The sequence below is a fragment of the Scaptodrosophila lebanonensis genome, unplaced genomic scaffold (genome assembly GCF_003285725.1).
Source record: "Scaptodrosophila lebanonensis strain 11010-0011.00,11010-0021.00 unplaced genomic scaffold, SlebRS2 tig00001410-arrow-pilon, whole genome shotgun sequence".
Lineage (NCBI taxonomy): Eukaryota > Metazoa > Arthropoda > Insecta > Diptera > Drosophilidae > Scaptodrosophila > Scaptodrosophila lebanonensis.
This window is the reverse complement of record NW_022060738.1, coordinates 4,223,313-4,246,615: the sequence shown is the minus strand read 5'-3', so window position 1 is coordinate 4,246,615 and position 23,303 is coordinate 4,223,313. Positions and strand designations below refer to the sequence as shown.

Here is a 23,303-nt window from a genome sequence, read left to right as displayed (position 1 = left end):
GTTTTTTTAGGAACGAAATGCTATTCGTTCAAGTAGCTATCAAACTACGAGTATTATGTTACAAAAATATGCAAAATATATATGTACATATGCACAACTATAGAAACCGCCAATTGAATCTAAATGCATTGAGGATAAAAACTTGCCTCCCAAAAATTGTGTTGAGCCCAACAAAAAAACATTTAAATGGAAAACAATTTTATTTGAAGTAAACTAATATTCATTATTATTATTGTTCTCTGGCAGCTCGAATTCAAAATAAATTAAAGAAACTAGTATATATTTATCAAAAAATGTTGTTGACTCTATATATGTATGTATATATTTCAGAAAATAACAGGTGCTAGTATGTATTAAACATTGATGAATTACGGGTCAATTGAAGCAAAAGATCGATGGGAAATGTTTTACCTTCAGGCAGTTTTACAATGATATGAAGAAATGATAAATATATCGACATAAATACACGAGGCACACTATCGCTAAGCACCAACTTTAAAGTACAATAACTTAATACATTTTATTTCATTTATTAACAAAAATAACTACCCAAGCATTGTTATAATGTGTCGTTAGCAGCTCCAAAGCTAATTTTCGTATTAAAATCCCTAATTGATAATTGACACTTTCCTTACAGATAAGCCCCTCTGGACATACAAGCATCAATTAAGCCTTCAATATGCCTATGTGAACGGCACGACTTCAATTATGTGCGAGTCGCAGGCGGAGCCGCCAGCAAACTTCACCTGGCACCGCAACAAGAAGCGTTTGCACAATGACAAATACTATACTATTGATTCGGACAACTATTGGTCTCGCCTGACAATTAATGTGCTTGATCATAGCGTGTTCGACAATTATCGTTGTCGCGCCTTCAACCATCTCGGCAGCATCGAGCGCACCATTAAACTGGACAAAGGCGAGAAGCCGCCCCCACCGGTCACATTTCAGCTGCGGGGCTTCAACTCGAATACATTCGATGTGGATGTGGGTGCGCAGCGAACGCAGGAGAATCGTGGTGTGATGGAAGTGAATGGCTATCGCATTGAGTACATGTCCGAATTTGAGTTCAAATCGGATGCAGGAAAGTGGACAAACGCCAAGCGCAAGGATTTTCCCTTTGAAGACGGTAAGTGTGAGGAAAGTGGTATGAAAATAAAAATTGCAGTGCTCGTTCCTGTGCTCTTATCCGGCAGGTGCGACATTTCTCATCACCAACCTAGAGCCGGACACCGTCTATAAGATGCGTGCGGCCTCCCGTAATCTGGCCGGATTCAGTGATTTCACCAAGGTGCAGACTTACAAAACGCTTTCTCTGGAACCCCGTTCCACGGCAGCCACACACACAACTCCTCATGGCCTGTGCGGCGCATTGATTGCGCTGCTTTTGTTGCATACTCAGCTTCAACGAGGCAACTAGATGTGAAGAGCTGCTCTTGTTGCCCCATGCTGTTTTAGCTTTAAGGTGTGCCTCTACCCGTACCCCTAGCCAGTTACAAAAATATGACATTCCATTTTTGTCTGATTTGCTTGGCTTAAGTTTTTTAAGTGCTGCTTAAATGTCATGTTGCTCTGATTGCCTACGATTATTATAACAAATCTATTGTACTATTACTGTTCTAAGTCTTTAGTATTGCCATGTTTAAACGTGAGTGCGTTCATCGTTTCTATTAGCTATTAATCAGAAAAAAATGAAGCATAGCTCCTGAAGCCTTTTGGGTTTTTCGATGCGTTGGAAACGCCGCCTGATACTACAATGGACGAGGCGCTATGCTCTCTTACTGTAGCCAAAATTTATATATATATATATAAAAAATACGGATATCTGGGAAAAAAAAATATTATTAAAATAACTTATGCATATATTTACATTATACATTTGGGTTCGACCCCACTTAGCAGTATAGACACATTTTCAAAAACCCTCATAGCGCTTAGAAAATGATATTAATCGGATAATGTGAGTAATCGCTGGGAAAAACGTACGCCCATTGTATGGTTTCGTTTTACAGTCAACTATTAGGGCTTTGGCCGCCACATTTTGTTGCTATGTGACTGTTGCCAAATAAAAAATATAATAATTTATAGCGAATAATAATCATGGAAGTACAACCTTAACTTAAGCTCTAAGGTAGTGTTTACTTTCCTTCAACAAGCTTCCCATCAGCCAAAGTCAGACAATCTATAGTAAATTTACCAATGAACACAATTTTTAAAACTCAATAGTGAACTAAATACAAACCACTTTTGCATTATATACAATATTCATGAAATCTCCTCAGCCTCTGCAATCGCACACAAGCTGAGCCATCTGATATTTTAATAAAAACAGTAGAAAAAAGTAGACTCGTGCATAATATGATAAAAGAGCTTAACAAAAGCATTTGAGAGTAGGATAATACTTGCCATTCCAAAAACAAATTAAAGTTTGAATATAAATACATATTTTAATATAAATAAAAGCAAAACGACGAACCTTGCGTGCACATACATGCGTGAGTTTTGTCAAAATGAAATATACATTTTAAAGAAATTGAAAAAACAAGAGACAAAAAACGATTGATTGAAATAACAACAACATATAAGTGTTTCTGAAAGGATTTTCCAAAAAATGCCAATGATTATACGTTTTGTGGTTTGTGTGATTCGTGTGAGTGTGTATGTAATAAATATTATAAATAATCGTAAAATATACCTATACATGTATTTAAACTGAAAATAAAGCTTTTGTTCAATAAATAAGTATGACAACATAGCCTAAATTGAGCGAATGTATTTAATACTATATGTGCCACAAAACAAACAAAAAGTGGAGGAAGGAACCTTAGACAAGCCATCTACATGGCCAACATTAGGGATCAGTTATGATTGTACCATTACAAGATGAGATTTGATAATAAAACATATAAACTTCCTTCTTCAAACTGGGTTGATATTAATTAATTATGGTTTTATACATATCATAAGTCTTACATTTCTAACAGGCAGAATCAAGAATGGAATGCCGTGCGAGTTCAACTCTTAAGAACCCCGTATCGACTTAATTACAGATATAAGATCAAGACGCCCGCCTTGCCCCTCTGTATAATGTCAGGAAGTAGAAGTGCTAGAATAACTAAGTATGGACCTAAGGTCCGATAAATGTTTTTTTTTTTTTTTCAATATACCCCTACTTCTTCGCTATTAGTACACCCGGTTACTGCTTGATAGTTAAATTCTAAGGAATACAAGTATAGCTTATTATATATAAATGAAATGTCTGCCTATGCTCTACCAAAACTGTTGTTGAATCTGCTTCTGTGGTTCAGCTATGTATTTCATACAAAAACATAAACACAAACCCGATTTCTGACCTATCCTATGCCCTCCTGAAGATAATTTTGTATGCTGGTATCAGCAGAGGCTGAAGAGCTTATTGACCCGTTGGACAACATACGGTAAAATAGCATCTTTACAAAATAAATCGGTCTACCGATACAGAATACGGGCTTTACAGGGAGGACGATGAAACTAGAGCAACCAAATATAAATACGCAAGTATAAATAGTATTGGAAGAGCGTTTCAAACGTATTGCAGAGGTTGTTACCCAAGAAATTACGTCCCATATAGTAAAGTATTGGCACATTGGCCCGCATAGGCACAATACTGATTCAAATGTTTGCTATTCCAGCAAGTTTTGTTATGAGTTTCTTTAATTTTAAAAGAAATTTATTAAAATCACACCTTTTTCTTTTTTTGTGAGCGGGTTCAGGGTATTTAAGCGTCAGTGCCACTCGACATCTTCCAACTTTAGCATTCCATTCACATTACATGCATGAGTTATGTGTCAGATTATTTGTATTTTAAAAATATTCTGTTTCAGCTAGCATCGATTTCAGGCAAAACAAAGCTCTAGCGCTCACATATGGGGAGTGTGGCAGTCTCGAGCAGCCTGGAACGTGATAGGCTAGAATCAAAAAATTGTAGTCCCCTCAGCACCCAGTACCTAAAGCGATTCCATGGGTAAGTTTGGGAGTAGAAAAAACAGAAACACTTTATTCAAATGTTGATGCACTGGCTGCAAAGGCGTGTGTCACAAATCAAACAGGAAATAGGCTATGCCCCGTATTCTAAATCTTTAGTTGGTTAAGTTTGCTCGGCTGTCGCAAAAGCCGGGCACGTAGCATTTTATTCTCATCCGCGCACTTAGTGGTTATGGCAGTGCGCACATCGCGTGGAGTCATGTCCATATAAGTCGTCATGAGATATACGAGATCGTCTACCTTCAGAGGATCCAGTTTTTGTTTACTGGGTCGCGCGCAATCTTTGAACGCAGGCGATGGCTTCCCAGACAGTGTGTGGTATGCAAGCGTGTCCCGGTCAAAAATCTCGCAAAGAAGCTTACGCGTTATGGCCGGGCCGGTTAGATTGACGTTCAAGGTGTTGAAAACACGGCGTGGTATTTGTGTACCATTGGGCCCAATGACGACCATGGGCGAGTTCTCGTCAGGGCTAAAACTGAAACGCGGACGCTTTACTTGTGGAGTAGAAGTTCTCGGCGTGGACGTAGACTGTGGCTGGCGCTTCCGTTTCCCACTATCAGGAGGGACGTAATCGTCGTCGCTTTCGCCTTTAATGTTATTTTCTTCGTCGTTGTTCTCCTCATCGCTGTCAATGGTCCGCGGAGTAGAAGTGTTGTGCTCATCAGTGCCATCACAAAACAAATCAAAATGTGAGGAAGTTTGCGCATCCATTAGATCCATAGCCTGCACTTTCTCTATCTCAATGGTAAGCAGATCGAGAGCCGAACGCTTTGTGCGCTCCCATCGTTGAAGTAGGCGTAAGCGGGCCTCATTCATCGCCATTATGGTGTTCCTAATCAACTGTGAGCGAAACAAGTCTGTCACAGACTCACCCTCGTCAATGATGAGGACGTCATCATCGTCGCTTTCATTCCCTTCTTGCTCTTTTTGAAGTTTTTCCTGCAAATTGCGTCGAGTTTGTCCCAATTTTTCGGCGGTCTGAGCCAGCGTAACCAACTTCTCTGACATACTAGTCGAATTTACGCATAACTTGTTCCAGAAATGATTGCTAGACACTGCGGCGTCACTGGACACTTCCTTTTCTCGTGCTTTATCTTCGTCGCTTTCGGTCTCTTCAAAGGACCCTGTGTCTGCACTCAAGCGTGCTATAATAGTTTCCACTTGGTCTTGAGCAGCTGAAAGCTGAATTGCTTTGGGATTATAGGGCAAAATGCCTAGGCCTAATTCCAGGCGCTCTCGGCGACTTAACTGTGTGAGATAAAAGATAATTAGATAAGCGATCATCCCAAAAATCAGCTACTCACCATTTTGTTCATTACGTTGTGGTGTCCAATTGTAAACTAAGTTTAATTGCGTCTTACACGATCTTATATAGGTGACAATACGATCCTTCTTGACCTGTTGCATACGAGTTACAGACCCTTTTATTTGCAGATGCTGCCCGAACCTATGAAAGATATGTAAAAGCGCTTGGTTTCGCGGATCAACAGGCACTAGGACAGAGCAGGTCTGTGAATAGGCAGTCATTGACAACCCAACCGTACAAAAGCAACCCTCTCAATAAGTTGCCGAACATTCGCCTACCTGCTGGGAAGCGCTCATGCAGCTGCAGCCAGGGTCGAATTAGTTATTGCAATCAGGTCAAAAGCAGGGACAGCTGCGTATCTTTCGTTCAGACTAGTACAGAGGAAATGTCAATGTCATCCAATTGCCAAAACAGTTCAGGGACCCCAAAAAATTCAGAGAGCCAAAGAAGCGTCAGAGGAGCAAAAGTACGACAGCCCCCAAAGCAAAAACAAGAGAAGAAACAAAGTAAAACCCAATGCCAATGTATATACAAGAGACCCGTCATTACCGTACCTTCAGAGATGCCTAAAAGCGGAGGTAATGAAAAAAAATCAACAGCCTCTCCAAATGCTGCTAGAAAGCGCAATGAGCCGGAACCAAGGAAACAAGCATTGAGGATTGGGCAACCTAACAAAGAGCAGTCTAATGCGCAAAAACCAGCAGAAACTAAAAATCGTCAGTCGATAGGGTCCCAAGCTCAACCGACGAATCAATGCGACAACTGCTCCTTAATACCAAAGATTTCCCGGCAACTATGTGAACTTCAAAAGAAGTTAGAGGGCCAAGATCAGCAGTCGCAACAACTGCGCGAGGTATCCGAACAAGTGAAGCAGCTGCAGTGCGTTATTGAAAAGCTCAAAGAGCAATTTAATAATTTAGAAAACCGTGAGTTAAAAGCCGATTGTTGCCAAGGTCCATGCGGAATGATACCAAATGAAAAACCAAAACCCATGCCAAAAAAAGTGGAGCAGAAAAAGTCAAGCACTTGCCAATTCTGCCGTGATAAACAGTTGATCCTGCAAAATTCCAATCTGCACTGTGAGGTGCTCAAGCTCATCGGAAAGCGGCACTTCTGCGAGATTGTTTTAACAATGCTTCTCCGGGCAGACAATCTATATCATATCAATGTGAGGGAGCTTAAGACGGGCTGTGTATTGGGCTGCGTGCTGGTCAGTGATGCGGCCATCGAGGAGGCAATTAAATTGGATCTTTTTAAAGAAATTCTCACCTTCTGCGTCATTGATAAGCGTAACACTTTAAAGCCACGTGATTGCGCATTCGGAATCAATTTCGAGCTCGTTTGTAATGAAAGGCAATGTGGTGGCCAAGAGGAGGACGAAGTCATGAAAACAGCTCGTCTATATGGCGAAGAGTGCGCAACTACCATTTTAGGCATGTCCATAGAAAATATAAGAATGCTGTCACCTTTAACGGAAGAAAATTCCACAAACTTTATATCAGTAGAAACAATATCAATGTGGAAGCCAAACCTGAGCATCAGCCAAGTAGTATTATCGGATAAAGATGATAGGTACCCAGATTGTAGATTTTATTATAAATCCGTCTCGGATTCTGATTTAAGTAGCGAAGGAAATGCGTCGAGTTTTAATGAGGATACACTAGCAAGCAATAGAAAAAAATCTGCTTTGGAGCATACAAGAAAATTAAAGATGCGGTCCAAAAAGGCGAATCACTGGAGGAATAGCCCAACTATTGGGCTTAAAGTCAGGCATCCGGGGAAAAGAAATTGATACTGGGCATTGTTACATAATAAGAAAATAAAATTGTATATGTGCGCAAGAATTTTAGCACTTTCAAATTTTCGTGTTGCTATAAGAATGCGTGGCATATTCATCGATTGAATGTCGATTATGTACATATGTATGTATGTATGTATGTATGTACATATATGCTTCACTATACATACATATGTATGCATATAGTTTAACTTGAACTAAAAAGGACATAACATATCGAAGCCACAAAAACTTTTAAAATAAACGCCTATGTAGAGTGAACTTTTTAATAGAGATATCAAATTCCACGTGTTGTTGTAATACCCAATGATAACGCAAGGTTTTATTTAGATCAGAGCAGTGTATTAAAAAGCCACATGTTTTTAAAAACGGGAAAGTACAGGTGACCTACGGCTGAATAAAGTATGTACTTACACGTCTTCATTTTATTTCCCATCATTCTAAATACACATACATACATACATATATATGTATGTATGTATAATGTTGCAAATTGCAATCAAATTGAGAACACTCATGCAACAACTCGCCATAAACAATAGCACAATCGATCTACGAGATAATCGCATTCTTAATTATTGTTATTCTGCCAAAACTAAAGACAAGAAATACCCAAGCGTTGTAATGAGTCTCTACTCCTCACTGGGATACAAATTTTTATGCTGGAATACCGCGTAGAATTTACCTTAAAAAGCTATACACGTCTTGAAAGCTGCAGCTGGATAACTGGATTCGATCAAAAGACGCGGTGATATTCTCAACGCGTCTGGCATCTCTGCGACCAGCTGTTTTCAGTGATAGGTGGCGTCACTGAAATAACAACTATCAGATGCGTTCAAGTTTTTAAATCGTTACCGTGATTTCAATTAAACAAGTTGTCAAGCAATATGTCCATGTTCAAAACCGAGCTGAGAAATTTGCCGTTAATCTCGTATTAACCATGCTGATGGCACAAATTTATGTAAGTCAAATATGTGAATAAAAAGGAAATCGAATAGTATGCAAGTAGTTGCAATGCAAATCAATAAAACAACAGCAGCAAGAACTGACACATAATCGTTAAATGTTATTTATGTATATGTATAAAGTACTGAACACAGCTGCACAGCTTGGTTAGGTAGATGGGTAAAAACGCCTATACTCAGGTAAGAAGAAACGACAATAAGCCAAGATTAAAAAGACTAAGGTGAGCGGAAAACTGTCACACAGTCACAGGTAATCGAAAAAGCAAATGGTATATCTTTCCATATCGCTTCTGACTTAAGCGATTTTAAAGAAGACAGGATACATTAAATATATTTTGAAGCACATATATACATTTGTGTATATCACAAGGGCAAATATGGGAATAACTTTGTGCGTGTTTATTTTCACTAACGTGAAGTTTACTGCTCACTATTTTCTTTTCTTCCTTTTTATAACGCTATTGCAATCGGCAGCGGCCTCCTGCGATGCGAAAGCAATATTCATTCGGCGGCTTGACAGGACCAGCATTTGCAACCAGGAAACTCAACGGCAGTAGCCACAGCACCACAGCCCTCGGACCTCATGCCAAACTGTTCATTTTGGCAAACAGCGGTTTGTCAATCAGCCACGTCACTATATCCGTGTCTCAACTGCGGCTCAAAACCAACTGCAACTGCCAACAGTCGACTGCTGACTTTCGAATGACGCAGCCACGGCCCCTGCCACATGACTTCTCTGCTGGGAACCGGTGTTGGCGCCGCTGGTTGCACCCTTCAAACTGTGGTGCTGACAGACACATAAATCAGATGAACGACAAACAGCCGCCATATTGCAACGAGGCCGAGTGACTTTTATTGCCAAACCGCACGTTAAATATTTCTGGGCTGCCAACAATTTCTATTTGTGCGTATCCGTATATGCAGCTGTCGATGCCGGAGATCAAATGTGATGGCCATTGCTACGCTTAGATCATGGAGACATGGACCGACCTATTGGAGCCCGCACATTTTGTAAATTTGTTTTCAGTGCAAATGACAACGCACAACTCGTCAGTCGCGCAGTTTTTGGAACATTAATGAAATACGATAGTGGACTCCGCCATTCCAAATGCCACCGGTTGCAAGAATGCAGGCTTTACTTATGCGAAATAGTATTAGCTCTCGTTTTTGCAATTACAATCAACGAAAAAAAAAAGACGCACAAAAGGCGGACACGGGTAACAAAGGCCTCAAATATTGCAAACAAGGAAAAATATGACAATCGCGTACTGTAGTTTGAAAGGATTGTGCTGAATAAATTCCATGCGGCCACAATATTTAATAAGAACAGTTAAAGCAACAATATCAGCCTTTTCAGAACAGGATTAACCAAGAGACTGTAATAGGTATATTGTAAAAGGTGAGTCCAGACAAAGGTGGAGTCACAGTTTCTTACTCTACGAAAATTATATATTATTCAAATACATTTATACATGTTCAAAACTCTGCGGTACAAAAATATTTAAATCAACAAGGACATTTTTAAAATTGCGTATTTTCAGTGAATAGAGATTTCATGATAGTAATGGTTTCTTCATTTTATTGCAAGCACATATAGTATATTTCATTTACGTCTCTTCATTGCTTTCCAGCTTCTTTTTATATATTTAGGAATAAATGTACATGTATGTATGTATAATTCAATAATATTCATCTATGTATGTAAATTGATTCAACTAAAAAATTATATGTATAATTAAAATCTTGTTTGATCCAAATAGAGTTTGGCACCGGTAACTCACAAAATATAATAATAACAATTTTTCATAATATATACTAATTTATAACAAATCATTCTTTAGTTTAGATGTCTGTAGTAGTAAATAATTTTCTGCACCAACTAGCAGACGAGCCTCAACAGTTATTGAAAGCCCATTCTCTTTAGTTTTCCGTTTGCCGATTTTCGTTTTTAACTTCAAAATGTAATTTTTATGGAGCTTGCCTGCCCGGACAATGTCAATAAATGTGCGGTGACTATTTGTAAAACATTAAACTGTCATTTTTTTTAATTACACTCAAAAGATTTAATGAGTGCGGCAGTAATAACACACAACAGACGCCCACTTCCATACCGTCTCCTACCCCTTGCCAATTCTGCTTAAAAACAGCGCGCCCGTAAGTATGCTGCGCTTAATTATATAAGCGGATAGCAATTTGAGCAAAGCGTCCTCGCGCCCGTCTTCCAACTGACATATAGTACTGTCGGACTCTGATACTGACTGACTGAATGCTTGACTGTTTGGCTGTCTGACTGACTAACGCCATCACGGTTAATATCCATGCCAATGCCGCCCAGACTGCCATTGTGTGTGAGAGGAGATGAGAAGAAGCTCGAGTGTAAAATCGAGATAATAAGAAAATTGCGAAAATTAAATTGTTTTTGTGCGCGCCAAGTGACCAATTAAAGCGAACAGCAAGAAGTCCTGGCGATTGCCTGTGAAGCAACAGCCGGCGGGTAAACAGCAGACAGCATGCTGAAGTCAATATGAAGGGAACACCGCAGCTGCAGCGGCAACGGCGGCGACAGCTGCTTAAAGTTCTTGCCGCACTTCTTGCTTCCCATCTCGCGGTCCTCTTTTTGCTCAGCTGTGCTCTTTTCCGTGGCTTAACTGCAGAGATTTGCTTGAGAAGAATGCGATGTATTTGTCTCACCCAGCTTGCTACTGTTTGTTTAGCAATAAAATCATTTTGCGCTTTCTAATGACTCTCCACGCAATACGCAGAAGACTATGCTACACGAAATGAAAGAACAAACTAAATTAGCACAAATTGCGCCGACGGCCTTTCAACAGGCCGACGGGCCACGTGGGCATGGGCGTGAGCGCGGGTGTGGGCGTGGGCACTCAGGCAGTCCACAAAGTCGTAAATAAAAGTTGCTCTGAACTAATATGCCAGAGAAGTTGCCCACAAATCTTCTCTAAAGTAAATGCGCGCACGTTGCATTGAAATTCTGTTACCGGTTATCCTTGATGTTGCTTTCATTGTTTTTGTTGCTGGCGAGCTTGTTTTTTGTGTGCTTGTGTTTGCCGTTTGTTGCCAACACACTAATTACCGCAATTAATTATGCTGCCTGCGGACCAGGCCAGCTAGCATCCAACCAGACATCCCCTCCTCCGCCACCATCCAGCCATTGCAGTTCACGTTACCTTTTGTTGTTGTTACTACTGTTGTTTAGAGTGGGCGGTGGCTTGCTTTTTGACCAAAAGTTTAGCTACAGCGCATGTTGATGTGTGTGTGCGTGTGTGTAGGTGTGCCTAGGTACGCTCGCATGTGTGTTTTCCTCTGCGCACATTTTAAACAGCTTTTATCAGAGACTGGGGCACGTTTTTGTTATTTCTCAAAGCGCATATTAAATGCTCTTGTTAGCATTAAAATCTCTGTACAGCGCGCCACAAGGATAATTGTACTACAAATTAACAAGAACTTTGTTTTAAAAAATCCATAGTTCCTTGAACATTTATTTAATTCGTCGTTACTTTTGGATCAACATATAAGGTTAAGTTTATGTTTAATAAAGTACAAATTAAAAATTTTTGATTTCAAAAGTGAAGCTATTTGACACATCTTTGGATGGAGAGTGAAATATAAATTCGCCGCTAAGAATGTTCGATATTTCTGAGTCAGCTCAATCCGTTTAACTTCTGTATAAACAAATAAATAGTCGTTACCAGTCTTTCTGGCTATAATAAGAAATGAGGACTATATACTCTTACATATGTACACACTTCGTTACTTAGAACGTTGAATTGGAATGGGTCTGTCACTTGTAATTATTTAGATTTTAAAAAAGTAAAAGCAAATAAGTAGAGTAATTTTTAATTTGCCGAGCAATTCAGTTTCGTATTTGATTCAAGAAAGAGCCAGTATGTTAACATACCTTTATCGGACCTATATAGTATTCCGTTTCATAAGTATCCAAGACTATTATACGGTTTATATAAAATTCTTAAATTTGGAATTTAAATATCGGAATTTAAATAATTGAAAATTGAAATATTCAGATGAAAACAATGATAAGTCATTAGTCAAATTAGAGCCTGAATTTTATAATGAATTGTTTAAAACTTCTGCAAGTTGTTCCTTTATAAATCATTTTATAAATCAAAATTAGAGATCCTGGCACCCTGTTGGCATTCCGTTTGTGTCTCAGTTTATGTTGCCAATAGTACGCATGAAAATGGAAAATTATGTACAAAATGTACTCTGGGAAAAATGACAGTAAAACCGAAAAGCAAAAACAAAAACAAAACACAACGCCATGGCCACAAAAGTACCATATGTTTAGGTGGCTGCACGTTTGTTTTTGTCAACGCAATGAAGTGTGCCAGCTGTGTCAGCACATACATGTGTGTATCTATGTGTGGGTGTGTGTGTGTGTGTGTGTGTGCGTGGCTGTGTGTGGGAAGTGCAATGTTGCGAGCAAACAACAGCAACACTCAGTTTGCAAACAAAACAACCTTTGGCAGCGACTCAAGCAAACAGCTTCATATTGTAAATTTGGTAGAAAATATTTTTGTGTTGCAAGGATATCCGACATGCTGTGGCACACCGGTTCTGGCACCCGGAGCGTGTGTGGCATGTGGCTGCCCTTGTTGTTGTACTGCACTTCATATAAAAATGCACACACTTTAGTCTTTTACCTTTTTGGCACAGAATTATGTCCCGAAGTGCAGGGTAACGCAATTGTCCTCATCGCTACGTGATTGCATCCGTTGTCATGGCAACGAGTTGTTCCTGTTGCCTTTGTAGTTGTTGCTGCTTTGCCGCCTTGGGTCTTCTTCTGTTGTACAACTCAATTAAGGCAATATTTTCATTTGAAAGCGCAAATTATGGCTGATATGCCTGGGTAAGTGGACGCACACAGCCTTTTTATCTTTCTCCGCTCCGCTTTTCAGTAAGTAGTACAAGTATATTAAATTTTATATTACTCATATGTAGTGAAACGTTTTCTTTTAATAATTGAAACTCCAGATGCAGTTGCAGTCACAGTACTTATACTTATTTGGGTTGGATTGAATGCCTTATGGATCGCTGGCCTTGTTACTCCTACTACGGCTGCTGCGGCTTAAACTTTATTGAGCTCGCATGTTGTGGAAATAAACAAGTCCCTCAAGCAGCTGCACTTGACTGAACAATGCAGACAACACAAAACTTCACTACAACCCACTCACAAACACATACACACATAACTGCGCAGAAATGGCAGGCACTCGAAGTCAGAGAAACTCAAATTCGATTTCAAGCTATGCCAAGCTCGAATGGCCAAATGAAATCCTCCATCAGGTCTGACAAAAATGCTGGGGCCTCGGAGTTGCCATTTCCCGACGCTGCTTACTGCTCATAATCCAATGCACACCCACACAGACACAGATACAGTCACAGATACAGACTATAGTGAACGAAAGTCACAAGACATTGGAGTGACTAAAATCCCTGCTCGACTGCACATGATTTGCCCGAGATGGTGCTCAAGCACGCAGCCAATCAATCGCAATTCAATTTCAATTTCAACATCAAGCAGCAGAAGTCGCACTTGCAGCTTACCCTACTGTTGCTCCACTGTTGCCCCAATATTTCCCCAATGCCGCTCCACTGTAGCTGCTGTTCTCGTTGTTGTCTGTTTTGTTGCTATTGTCGCTTGCCCTGCGATTTGAAAAATAGCAAAGTGCACTTTTCAGCAACGACGAGAACAGCGTCGAGAGTAAATTACTTAAGGGAGATTTGTGTGCCACTGCACTGGCACACACATAATGGCCAACTGCACGGCACTGGCCAAGCTCTGCCTTTGCTCCCAGCTCGCTGGCAGGCGACAGCCTGATTTGCGAGGCGTGGCCTCGTTATGTTCAGTTTCGTTTCGATTTACAGGCGCAAATGTTTGCGTAAACTTTGTTTGTTGCCTGTTCAAAATTCAGCACGAAGCAGCTGGCCAAAAATGTGTTAGCTACTTCTGTACTCGTGATTAATGCATTTGAGTGTGAACGCGCCCTTTGAATGCATTTTTGCTGCCAAAGGCATGCCTCTGATAAATGCTGCTCCCTGCATTGACATGCAACAGGCAAAGACGATGACACAGACGTCTCTGCACCAAACGCTCGAGATTTGTGCGCTTTTGATTTATTGGCTCGTCGCTGATTTGCTATTGAAGTTGTGCATTGACTGTGATACAAATTGCGGTTATTGATGGCAGTGCTAAATATACACGTAGTAATCGTAATCGTAATCGTTCTTGTAAATGTCAACAGGCTAGCTTCGTAAAAGCTAGACTTCTTCGATGGTTTATCCTTACCATCCCCCCTTATCCATCCCCAATAAGAAGCAAAAAAGGCAAAAAACAAACGTTGCACAACTCTGCAAAAATAATTAATATTATCAATCATCTTTATGTATTAAAGTCGGGCTATAATTAAAACAGTTTAAGTTAACAATAAATTAATAAAAATAACAGACATTGCAGAAAGTCCCCCCTAATGCACTTTTGAAGTCTGGCGTAACGTTTTAAACAAACTTGAAAGCATTTCTTCACTTCTTGGCCTTGTTGAATACTGGCAAGAAGCAAGAAACCAACGATTTATTTTTTCATCATATAATTCAGATTCTGATTTCAGCATAAACTCAATGTGCAATTAATTTCTAAAAATCTTTGGGCCTAAATCATACCAACACAATTTTCCTTATGGCGCCTGTTAAGAAGAAACTCGAGTGTTAACTATGTGTGTATAAAAAGGAAAAAATTCAGAGAGATAGAGAGAGAATAGTCCTTTTGCTGTACAAGTGTGAGTATTTGGCTTCCTATTTGCTATTTGAGCAGCGTAAATAGTGTGGCGTCCGTTGTGGATTCTTGGAGTACTGTTGTCTACTGTTACTGCCACTAATACTGTGGCAGTTGTTGTTGTGGTAATACTGAAAGTAAAATGGTTAAAACAATGATAATGCCACACCAAGCAAACTATCAAATATACATACATAGTTAGAGTCTATTACGGCAACCTGTTACCTGTTTACAGTTGTCTATTGTCTGATGTGTGTTGTGTGCTGTGTGCTGTAATGGAGATGCAACCACATGTTTGTTTGTGTTTCTGTGATTCTGTGAATCTTCAGGGCAGACTGAAAATAAATACGATTTAAGCTTCTTATAAGCCCTTATGCCATTATCCGTTTAGAGAAGAACGTGCAGCTGCAGGCACTTTGCCATCGGCAACTTTATGCAGTTTTGTTTTTGGATTCCGGTGCTAATTCGGGTTTCGTTTTCGCTATTTGTTTCTTAACTAGAATGGCTGTGGATAGTTTGCAAGAGCAGGAGAGTGGCTACAGAAGCAGATTTTATTTAATTTAAAGCTGCAATTTTGTGTTTATTTGTGGCAATTGGCATGGAAATTGGAGCGTTAGCTGTGATAAGAAGAGAAATGAGGACCAAGCTTGTCGACAATTTGATGGTAATCAGATAACGACAGTCGCGTGCTTGACACTGTAACTTAATAAAACAAATAATAATGATGCAACTAATGCTTCGTTAGTGAAATTTCAACTCGTCGGTGCCTGCATCAACCTGGTCGGGCGCGTTCAACTAACCGCAAACTACAAGTAGTCTGCAAAAAGAAAATACAAAAATTAGTAGAACGGCTCACAGTTAAATATTTCCTTGCCATTACAGTTTGCCAGCCAGTTTTATTTCAGTTGGCTCTTTGCTTTTTGTTTTGTTTTTCTGTATGAGCACACAAATTGTGCAAAAATGTTTTGCCATGCAAATATTTGTAAATCAAGCGGAAACAAAATTACGACCAACTTCCTGGTCGCATAAAATTTGCTGGTCAAGGCACAAAACACGCCGTATACATGGAAGTAGAAAATTTTATAGAATACTTGCATTACATACATTTGTATGCTCGTTTAATTTAAGATGGAATAAGCTTTCTAGAGTTAAGTTTAAAATGCTTAAGGCCTTCACAAAAGGCTGCTTAAATATGAAAACTTTTGAAATGTTCGAGATCTCAATGTCTGTTGAAATATTAAAAGATTAATTATTTAATATAGTATAGCTTTCGTGGAGTGAAAGTGTGGGTCATTGCTTTCGAAGGAAGTTTTCTTTGATCATTTCCACTACTCACTCCACAACCTAGCTGGAGCTAATCGATAAGATTTGGAGACTATTCCGGACGAATGCCTTGGGTGCATTCAGCCTCCTTATGAAGTGAATGGTTTCCACAACTCTCATGTGTGGTACTTCAAGCTCCCTTGAATGGCTGTAGCTACGCCTCTGGAAACCGTTTGTAACCGGAATGTACATGACGCTGGGCGCAAACCTCAATATTCAGTTTGAATCGGTGAGGTTTGCGCCCTGGCCAGGCCCTGTTGACTGCACTTTGGGTTAATGTGCCGCATTGAAATGTGTGCGAGGCCAGCATGTGCTGAACCGCACTCTTTTGCTCTCATTTGTTTGTTTGTTGCGTTTTTGTTTGTGTTTCTATTATCGCCGTTGATGTTTTGAACCTTTGCAGGTGTTTGAACTTGGACGTGTTTGTTTTTGTGGTTGCTTGCAATTCGCATCGAGATCTCGGTATACTCATGTGTAGGAATGCAACTGCAAATAATGAGTATTATTTAATTGGTAAGACTAGGAAGGAAGCTGAAAAGCTAAATTATCACATAAACAGGTCAATATTTTAAGTCTGGACGACTTAACAACATGAAGCAATTATGCATCATATTTTTAAAAGCAAATATATAGTTAAATGATCTTTATACTTTTGCGATCCTGTGTTTTTAATATTTGAAATTACTTTGCGAATTGTTGTATATGTATGTATGTACTTATATTAACGTACTCTTTGACGAAATGCTGACGTTTAAGTTTTTATACCCTGTACCAATTAGGTAAAAAGGGTATATTAGGTTTGTGCAAAGTATGTAACATGCAGAAGCAAGCACCTCCGATCCCATAAAGTATATATATTCTGAATCAGCATGACGAGAGAAATCGATCTAGACATGTTCGTCCGTCCGTCTGTCCGTCTGGATGAACGCAAGGATCTCAGAAACTATAAAAGCTAGAATAACCAAAGTTGGTATCCACATTCTCCTAGATCCGAGAAAGGACGAGTTTATTTTATTTTTTGGAATTAACAGAAAGTTATTGCTACAATTGCATTTGCTGTTGTTGATGTTGGTGCTTTGGTTGACTGAAAACATTCTCACACAAGCACGAATAGACACGCATGGATATGCATACACTCACATAGACGCAATTGCTTTGTAAATGTGCAATTATAAACCCTTTACGTGAGTTCGAATACCGAGAGAGGTAAAATCGATCAAAATGTTTTTTTTTTGTTTTGTATTTTGCTTAATTTTATAATTTCTATAATTATTCTAAACATATGTACAGAGTATTTCAAAGTCGGGATACTCGACTTTAGTTTCCGTACTTGTTTTGAAAGAAACTTATGTCTTAACAGTTATTTTACAAATACACATATGTAAGACTAAACACGACATATGTGTATTTTGTTATCCAAAACAAATTTGCTAACATTAATATTTGGTGTAATTATAATAATATCATTTGTTTGTTCAGATAATAAAAGTCTTGATTAAACATGCTTTGACAATAATTTTTTTCTTATAGGACCTGAAGGAAGGAGTTGAAGTCATTTGATTGCATTGACATTGAAACAAATATTTGATGCAAAATCTGTTTTACTTATCATTTCTGTAAATATTAATAAAAACACGAATATTTCTTTTTAAATATCGTAAATAGATTATTATTGCTATTAGTTGATGGATATTTGGAGGACAAATTTTGGTTGTATTGTTTTTTAGAGCTTTAAAAGATACTACTATGAACTAGAACTACGGATGTTTCTGAAGTCCTAAATGGCTCAATAATATGCATCAGAAACACAACAAAGCTTTCTAAGCGCCATCTATTGAGCCACAGAGATAACAAAAGGCACAGGCGTACCTTTTACAGGCGAACTTGAAATATTTAATAATTATGAAACGCTTAGAATATAAACACTTTTTGCATGATATATGTGCGTATATGTATGTATATAGCTGCCAAAACAGCGAATGCTACTAAATTTATAATGGATATGGAAACGCGACCTTGCCTTTGTTTAAGAAGTACTCGTCAATACGTTAAATATAGTGAAGCTTACTGTTAATCTTATTGACGGTTATTTAGTATTACCTTACAATAAGTTACTATTTGCGTATAATAATACAAAAGTAATGTAAATTTTAACTAAAGAATGTTTTTTGGTAGATCATAATTTTGTTTTAAAATATTTGAGATGATTGTATACTCAAATATAAAAGACTTAAACAAATAAATAAATAAAACAAAAAAATTATTTTGTGTAAATTCTGTACTAAAAATATCAAAAGAGGTCATTGGAAAGCTTTTCGAAGAAATGTGGCATAGTGGACCTGCGCATTGGGACACCATGTGGTTTCGACGCATTCATCGTCTTGTTTTCGTGAAATACATCATATATATCTTAATATGTTTAATTAGATAAAAAGCACTCCAACGAATTTTTGCAGTGATAAATTTTAAAATATAGAGCTTTCAAAACGGATAATAATAATCGCAGCAATGGTGGCTAACGAAAATGATTATAGTAAACAGAAAGTTTTCCATCCCTGGCTAACAGCTGATATGCTTGCATTGTGTATGTTGAAGTGTGTACATACACTTACGGGTGTATTTTTGATGTACATACATATGTAAATAATTCGTAGTGCTATTGTAAGTTTTAGTCTGCATTTATTCAAATGATACCGACACGTAAACGGATTTTCATATTTATATTTATAATTGCGGTAGTGGGTCTTTTGATACGCATTCTCCTCTTCAATACTGCACTTGAAACGGTAAGATTATATAAATATCCACTCGAGAAAATACATATTTATAAGTATGGAATTTTTTTAATCATTTAGCCGGAAGAGATAAATTATCATCATGCTCCACTCACACCTGTTGTTGTGCGGGTGTTCTACGAAGCGTTATGTCCCGACTCGAAGTACTTTATCACTAGGCAATTGCTGCCAACTTATGTAGTCGCTGCATCAATCATGGAAGTGGAGCTGATACCCTACGGCAAGGCTACCACCAACATAGACGCAAGTGGGAATTTGAGCTTTGACTGCCAGCATGGCCCGAAAGAATGTGAAGGAAATATGTACCACGCTTGCGTGGCAGAAGCAGTAGAGGATCCTATGGTTAGATTGGAAATTGTTACTTGTATGATTCGTGACAATCATATACCTAAAGATGCAATGCACAAGGTAAGGCGGGACTTCTGTAAACTAATCCAACAAAGATGTATATACAAGTATTTACACTTATAGTGCGTAAAGCAGTACAATATTGAGAATATTGATCTCATTCAGAAGTGCTTCGATAGCACCCATGGCGCTGAGTTGCTGAAACTTCACGGAGATGCGACTCATGCGCTTCGCCCCCCAGTCAGCTTCATTCCTACGGTCACTCTTAATGGCACTGGCCGCCAAGCTTCCATTCTGAAGGATTTACTTTCGGAAGTATGCAAGGTAGCCGGAAAGACAGAACAAACAGATAAAATATGCAAACATCGGGAGACCCATTAGAACTATCTGCTTTCTAAAAGTATTAGTTAATCAATCAGCTTGTACAAATTTAACATAAATATTTTTATATATATCTCTAAAAAAAGCAACATTAGCACCATGAAGAATTGAATTGTTAAGATGATTCTGTAACATGTTTTTTTTTTATAAAATTTCAAATAAATTATGTATTTCAATTACATACAATAAATAGATACTCAATGCCGCAAAAGCTTAATGCCATTAATCCAAACTTATTTTTGCGTGATCTATAATTATCTTAATATCAACGTGCTGTGGAGTTTCAGCCGCCTTTTCGTCGCCATTGTTTTCCCTAAGTAGAGCAACTGAAAAACGCTTCATAAGGCAGCATTTGGTATCGCACAGATTTAATACGATTTCGATAAGCAAGTCACTGTCAGTTTCCCGGGCTTTTGAATCGGATCCTGCAATATTTTCTGAAGGCACAACTTTGATGCTGAATTGTCCATTAATAAGAACACCAGCTGCTGGTTCAACTTCCAGATGGGGGCTTAGACTTTTCAGTGTCCATTTTTGTGGAGCTTCCTCAGTGAATTTCAAGTCTGTTAGCAATTTGACTGAGAAGCCTATTTTAGTGCTTTTTTCAAGTGACAATGGAACCGACTTCTGCAGCTGCTCGTTCTTATTTATTGAACTGCTAAACGCGTCCGTCTCTGTAATGGACCCCATTGTGCCAAAATCTAATGCAAAATTACGCGCTGTCAAAGTGTCCAGGTTTACCAAAATAATTTGGTGGTTATTGGTGTCAGAAACTAGCAATTGCCGTCCACTGGAGTCGGTACAAAGACCAGCTGGCTCTTTGAATGATACTATTTCTCCTTTTTCATTCTTTATAACCAAAGTTGAAACCGTATTTGTCGATATGTCGATGACCTTGATTTTGTGATTGTACGTGTCGGCAACATACACTTTATCGGCGTTATTATAAGCAACACCAAGTGGATGCTGTAGCTTTGCGTTAAACAGTTTGCCATCCACATCACCAAACGCAAAAAGATTCTGTGAACCACAAAGGAAGAGAATAATTATTTGTACAGTAGTTATAATTGCATATTACATTTACCTGAGGATTGCGATCACCTCCAACTACCGGCATTACTTTACCGTCCACCATGGATGCTTTTCGAATGCTGGAGCTCTCACTGTCTGCTATGAAGAGATAATCCTCTGCAATGGTAAGACCTGATGGCTGCGCAAACGCTGCATTTTGTGGATAGGAGTTGTTACGATTCTCTTCAAGTCCGTTTCCAATCAATGATACACAGCATCGTGGCTCAAACTTGCGGAACTTCCACCAGATAATGCCCTCTGGAAAGTATCCCCAGATTTGATGAGTGCCGGCCATTGCGACCAGTATTATAGTTTTCTCAGGTACATTATGCTCGTCAAGGTGGAAGGACATGTCCATATCCCGTTTCCTATATACAGCCACATCCCAAGGTGACGATAAGCTTTGTAATGGTCCTATACGACCCCCAGTGCGTTCATGACCCTGAAGTCCAGTTCCTGCCAGTGTTTCTACCAATGAATCTTTTAGCGAAATCTTTCGCAGAGCGTGGTTTTCAGTGTCGGCAACAACTAAAGTGTGCTCGTCAAGGAATGCCACTCCCTGTGGATTGTTAAAGCGGGCAACTTGCACATTTCCATCAACAAATCCGGCCTCAGCACCTCCTATTTTATGCTCTACCACACCACAATCACTGAAGACAACCACGCGATTGTTACCAGCGTCGGCAACGGCGTATCGACCCTGCGGGCTGCGCGCAATCTTAGAAGGAAATCGCAAATTCGAGGCCGGTCGCAGATCAGAAGAAATTTGTAGGGGTAAGCTGCAATGGTCAATTTTCTGTTTTCTATCAAAATGAGCCAGCGCAACGCCGATGAACTCTTGCAGAAATTTTTGGTGTCCCTCACCCATAAGCAAAAGCATAGGATTCCCGTTCGGACTCAGTACCAACATAGACGGCCAACACCGTATGCCAATAGCTCTCCAAAGCTTGGAACGATAGTCGTTTAAAATGGGATGTGTAATTCCATAGCGCAGTGAGGCTGACAGAATATTTCCCGTATCGCGCTCGTTCTCGAACTTCGGACTGTGCACGCCAACCACCACAAGTCCGGACTCAACTGGGTATCTCTGTTCCAACGCCTTCAGCTCCGGCAGAACGTGCATGCAATTGATACAGCAGTAGGTGAAGAAATCAAGCACAACGATTTTTCCCCGAAGACCCGCCAGTGAAAGTGGCCGGCTGACATTGAACCAATCCAAATCCGACTCGAATTCATAGCTGGTTGCCTTTACTTTGGCAATCGATGTGTCCACTTCCCAGTGCTTGAAAAAATCTTGAAACACTTTCACTTTATCGGAACTGCTACGATAGTTTTTCTGCAACTCCTCTGTGACGTAGGTCACTATATCAATGGGACTGTCCAAGTTCTCCATAATGTCTTTCGACCCACACATTAAAACAATAATACCAATGATCTCAATAACAATTGGTGAAATCTATAACATTTATGGGTCGCGCTACAGCTGTTAAAAAAACAATGTGGCAGCCCTCAAAACCAGTGCTGCTAGCAAATATCAGCTGTTTGGCATTAAGATAACAGCGGCAGATATCATGTGCGACGCAACGTGGAAATGGAACAAGCCATTGACTTGGCATATGTACTTATATTACAGTATAATTTGCTTTGCTGCATCCAATACTTAGCACTTACTTTTGAGGCAGCTGTACTAAAAACGCAGCTATCATAACTTTATTTTTTAGATAAGCAAAATATGAAGTTGTATTATGTTGTTGGTCACACATTATATATACACATTTTTTAACATATATATATCAAATTGTTTAGAAATAGTCTGTAATTTGTCGTCCAAAACTAAAAGATTTGTTGCGACTAGTTGTTGTTTCACCAATATGCGTCTATACTTTAATTTAAATGAGTGAATAATGCCTTGGTCTAGAGGTTGCATTAGAGTTGTTCTGTTTGGTGAACAAATTAATATTTTCAGACCCTTCTTCATCAATGTGACTTTAACATTTTCAATAAAGAAAAAATAAAATTTTAATTTTGATTTATTAATGCAAGATGCGTTAAAATAATAAATTGTGCATGTGATCAACAGAAAAATTCTAACAAATCCATTCCATTTCCAACGAAATATTGCGTCATATGAATGAAGGCGTCTGAAGGCGACCAGATTGTATATAAATATCTACTAATTTGCTTAAGCTATGTCTAATCAAAAATGTTTTGGATTCACAAAGGACAAATTACAAAGCGTGGCCACTGCCTATAAACAAAGAAACTCGGGATTTTTTAATCCGGTTTTTAAAAAGCTTTTTTCATACAATTGAAAGTGCTCACAGTGAAAAGCTTTTACATATCATATGTCCATTATGGTAGCTTTTAAGCTGGACTATGTAATGAGCAATAATTTTAGAAACGCCATCTATCGACGTATGGATATGAACGAAAGGTACACTTTCTTTAAACGGGAAAGGAAGTAGTTTTATGACTACCTTGAACT

The 23,303-nt window shown here is 38.9% G+C and overlaps 5 protein-coding genes across 5 annotated transcripts in view; 3 read left to right on the top strand and 2 right to left on the bottom strand.

The window, feature by feature from the left end:
• Positions 1-2,762, top strand: part of LOC115630535 (igLON family member 5) — a 95,852-nt gene extending 93,090 nt beyond the window's left edge. Inside the window, exons 6-7 of the mRNA XM_030527141.1 lie at positions 638-1,129; positions 1,197-2,762. Of these exons, the coding sequence (XP_030383001.1) occupies positions 638-1,129; positions 1,197-1,420 (716 nt within the window). The 3' untranslated portion in view covers positions 1,421-2,762. The remainder of the gene's footprint in view (positions 1-637; positions 1,130-1,196) is intronic.
• Positions 2,763-3,856: 1,094 nt separating this feature from the next.
• LOC115630560 lies at positions 3,857-7,173 on the top strand. The gene is made up of 2 exons (XM_030527174.1): positions 3,857-4,003; positions 5,458-7,173. The coding sequence occupies exons 1-2, from the start codon at positions 4,000-4,002 to the stop codon at positions 7,119-7,121; spliced, it is 1,668 nt and encodes a 555-aa protein (XP_030383034.1). The 5' UTR covers positions 3,857-3,999; the 3' UTR covers positions 7,122-7,173.
• Positions 4,067-5,470, bottom strand: LOC115630561 (early boundary activity protein 1). Its single transcript, XM_030527175.1, has 2 exons — positions 5,328-5,470; positions 4,067-5,271 (listed from the first exon to the last, which is right to left on the bottom strand). The coding sequence occupies exons 1-2, from the start codon at positions 5,337-5,339 to the stop codon at positions 4,111-4,113; spliced, it is 1,173 nt and encodes a 390-aa protein (XP_030383035.1). The 5' UTR covers positions 5,340-5,470; the 3' UTR covers positions 4,067-4,110.
• An 11,737-nt stretch (positions 7,174-18,910) lies between the features above and the next one.
• LOC115630416 (gamma-interferon-inducible lysosomal thiol reductase) lies at positions 18,911-19,926 on the top strand. The gene is made up of 3 exons (XM_030526950.1): positions 18,911-19,009; positions 19,079-19,426; positions 19,490-19,926. The coding sequence occupies exons 1-3, from the start codon at positions 18,911-18,913 to the stop codon at positions 19,745-19,747; spliced, it is 705 nt and encodes a 234-aa protein (XP_030382810.1). The 3' UTR covers positions 19,748-19,926.
• LOC115630415 (NHL repeat-containing protein 2) lies at positions 19,872-22,232 on the bottom strand. Its single transcript, XM_030526949.1, has 2 exons — positions 20,832-22,232; positions 19,872-20,767 (listed from the first exon to the last, which is right to left on the bottom strand). The coding sequence occupies exons 1-2, from the start codon at positions 22,230-22,232 to the stop codon at positions 19,970-19,972; spliced, it is 2,199 nt and encodes a 732-aa protein (XP_030382809.1). The 3' UTR covers positions 19,872-19,969.
• Between the last annotated feature and the right edge of the window lie 1,071 nt (positions 22,233-23,303).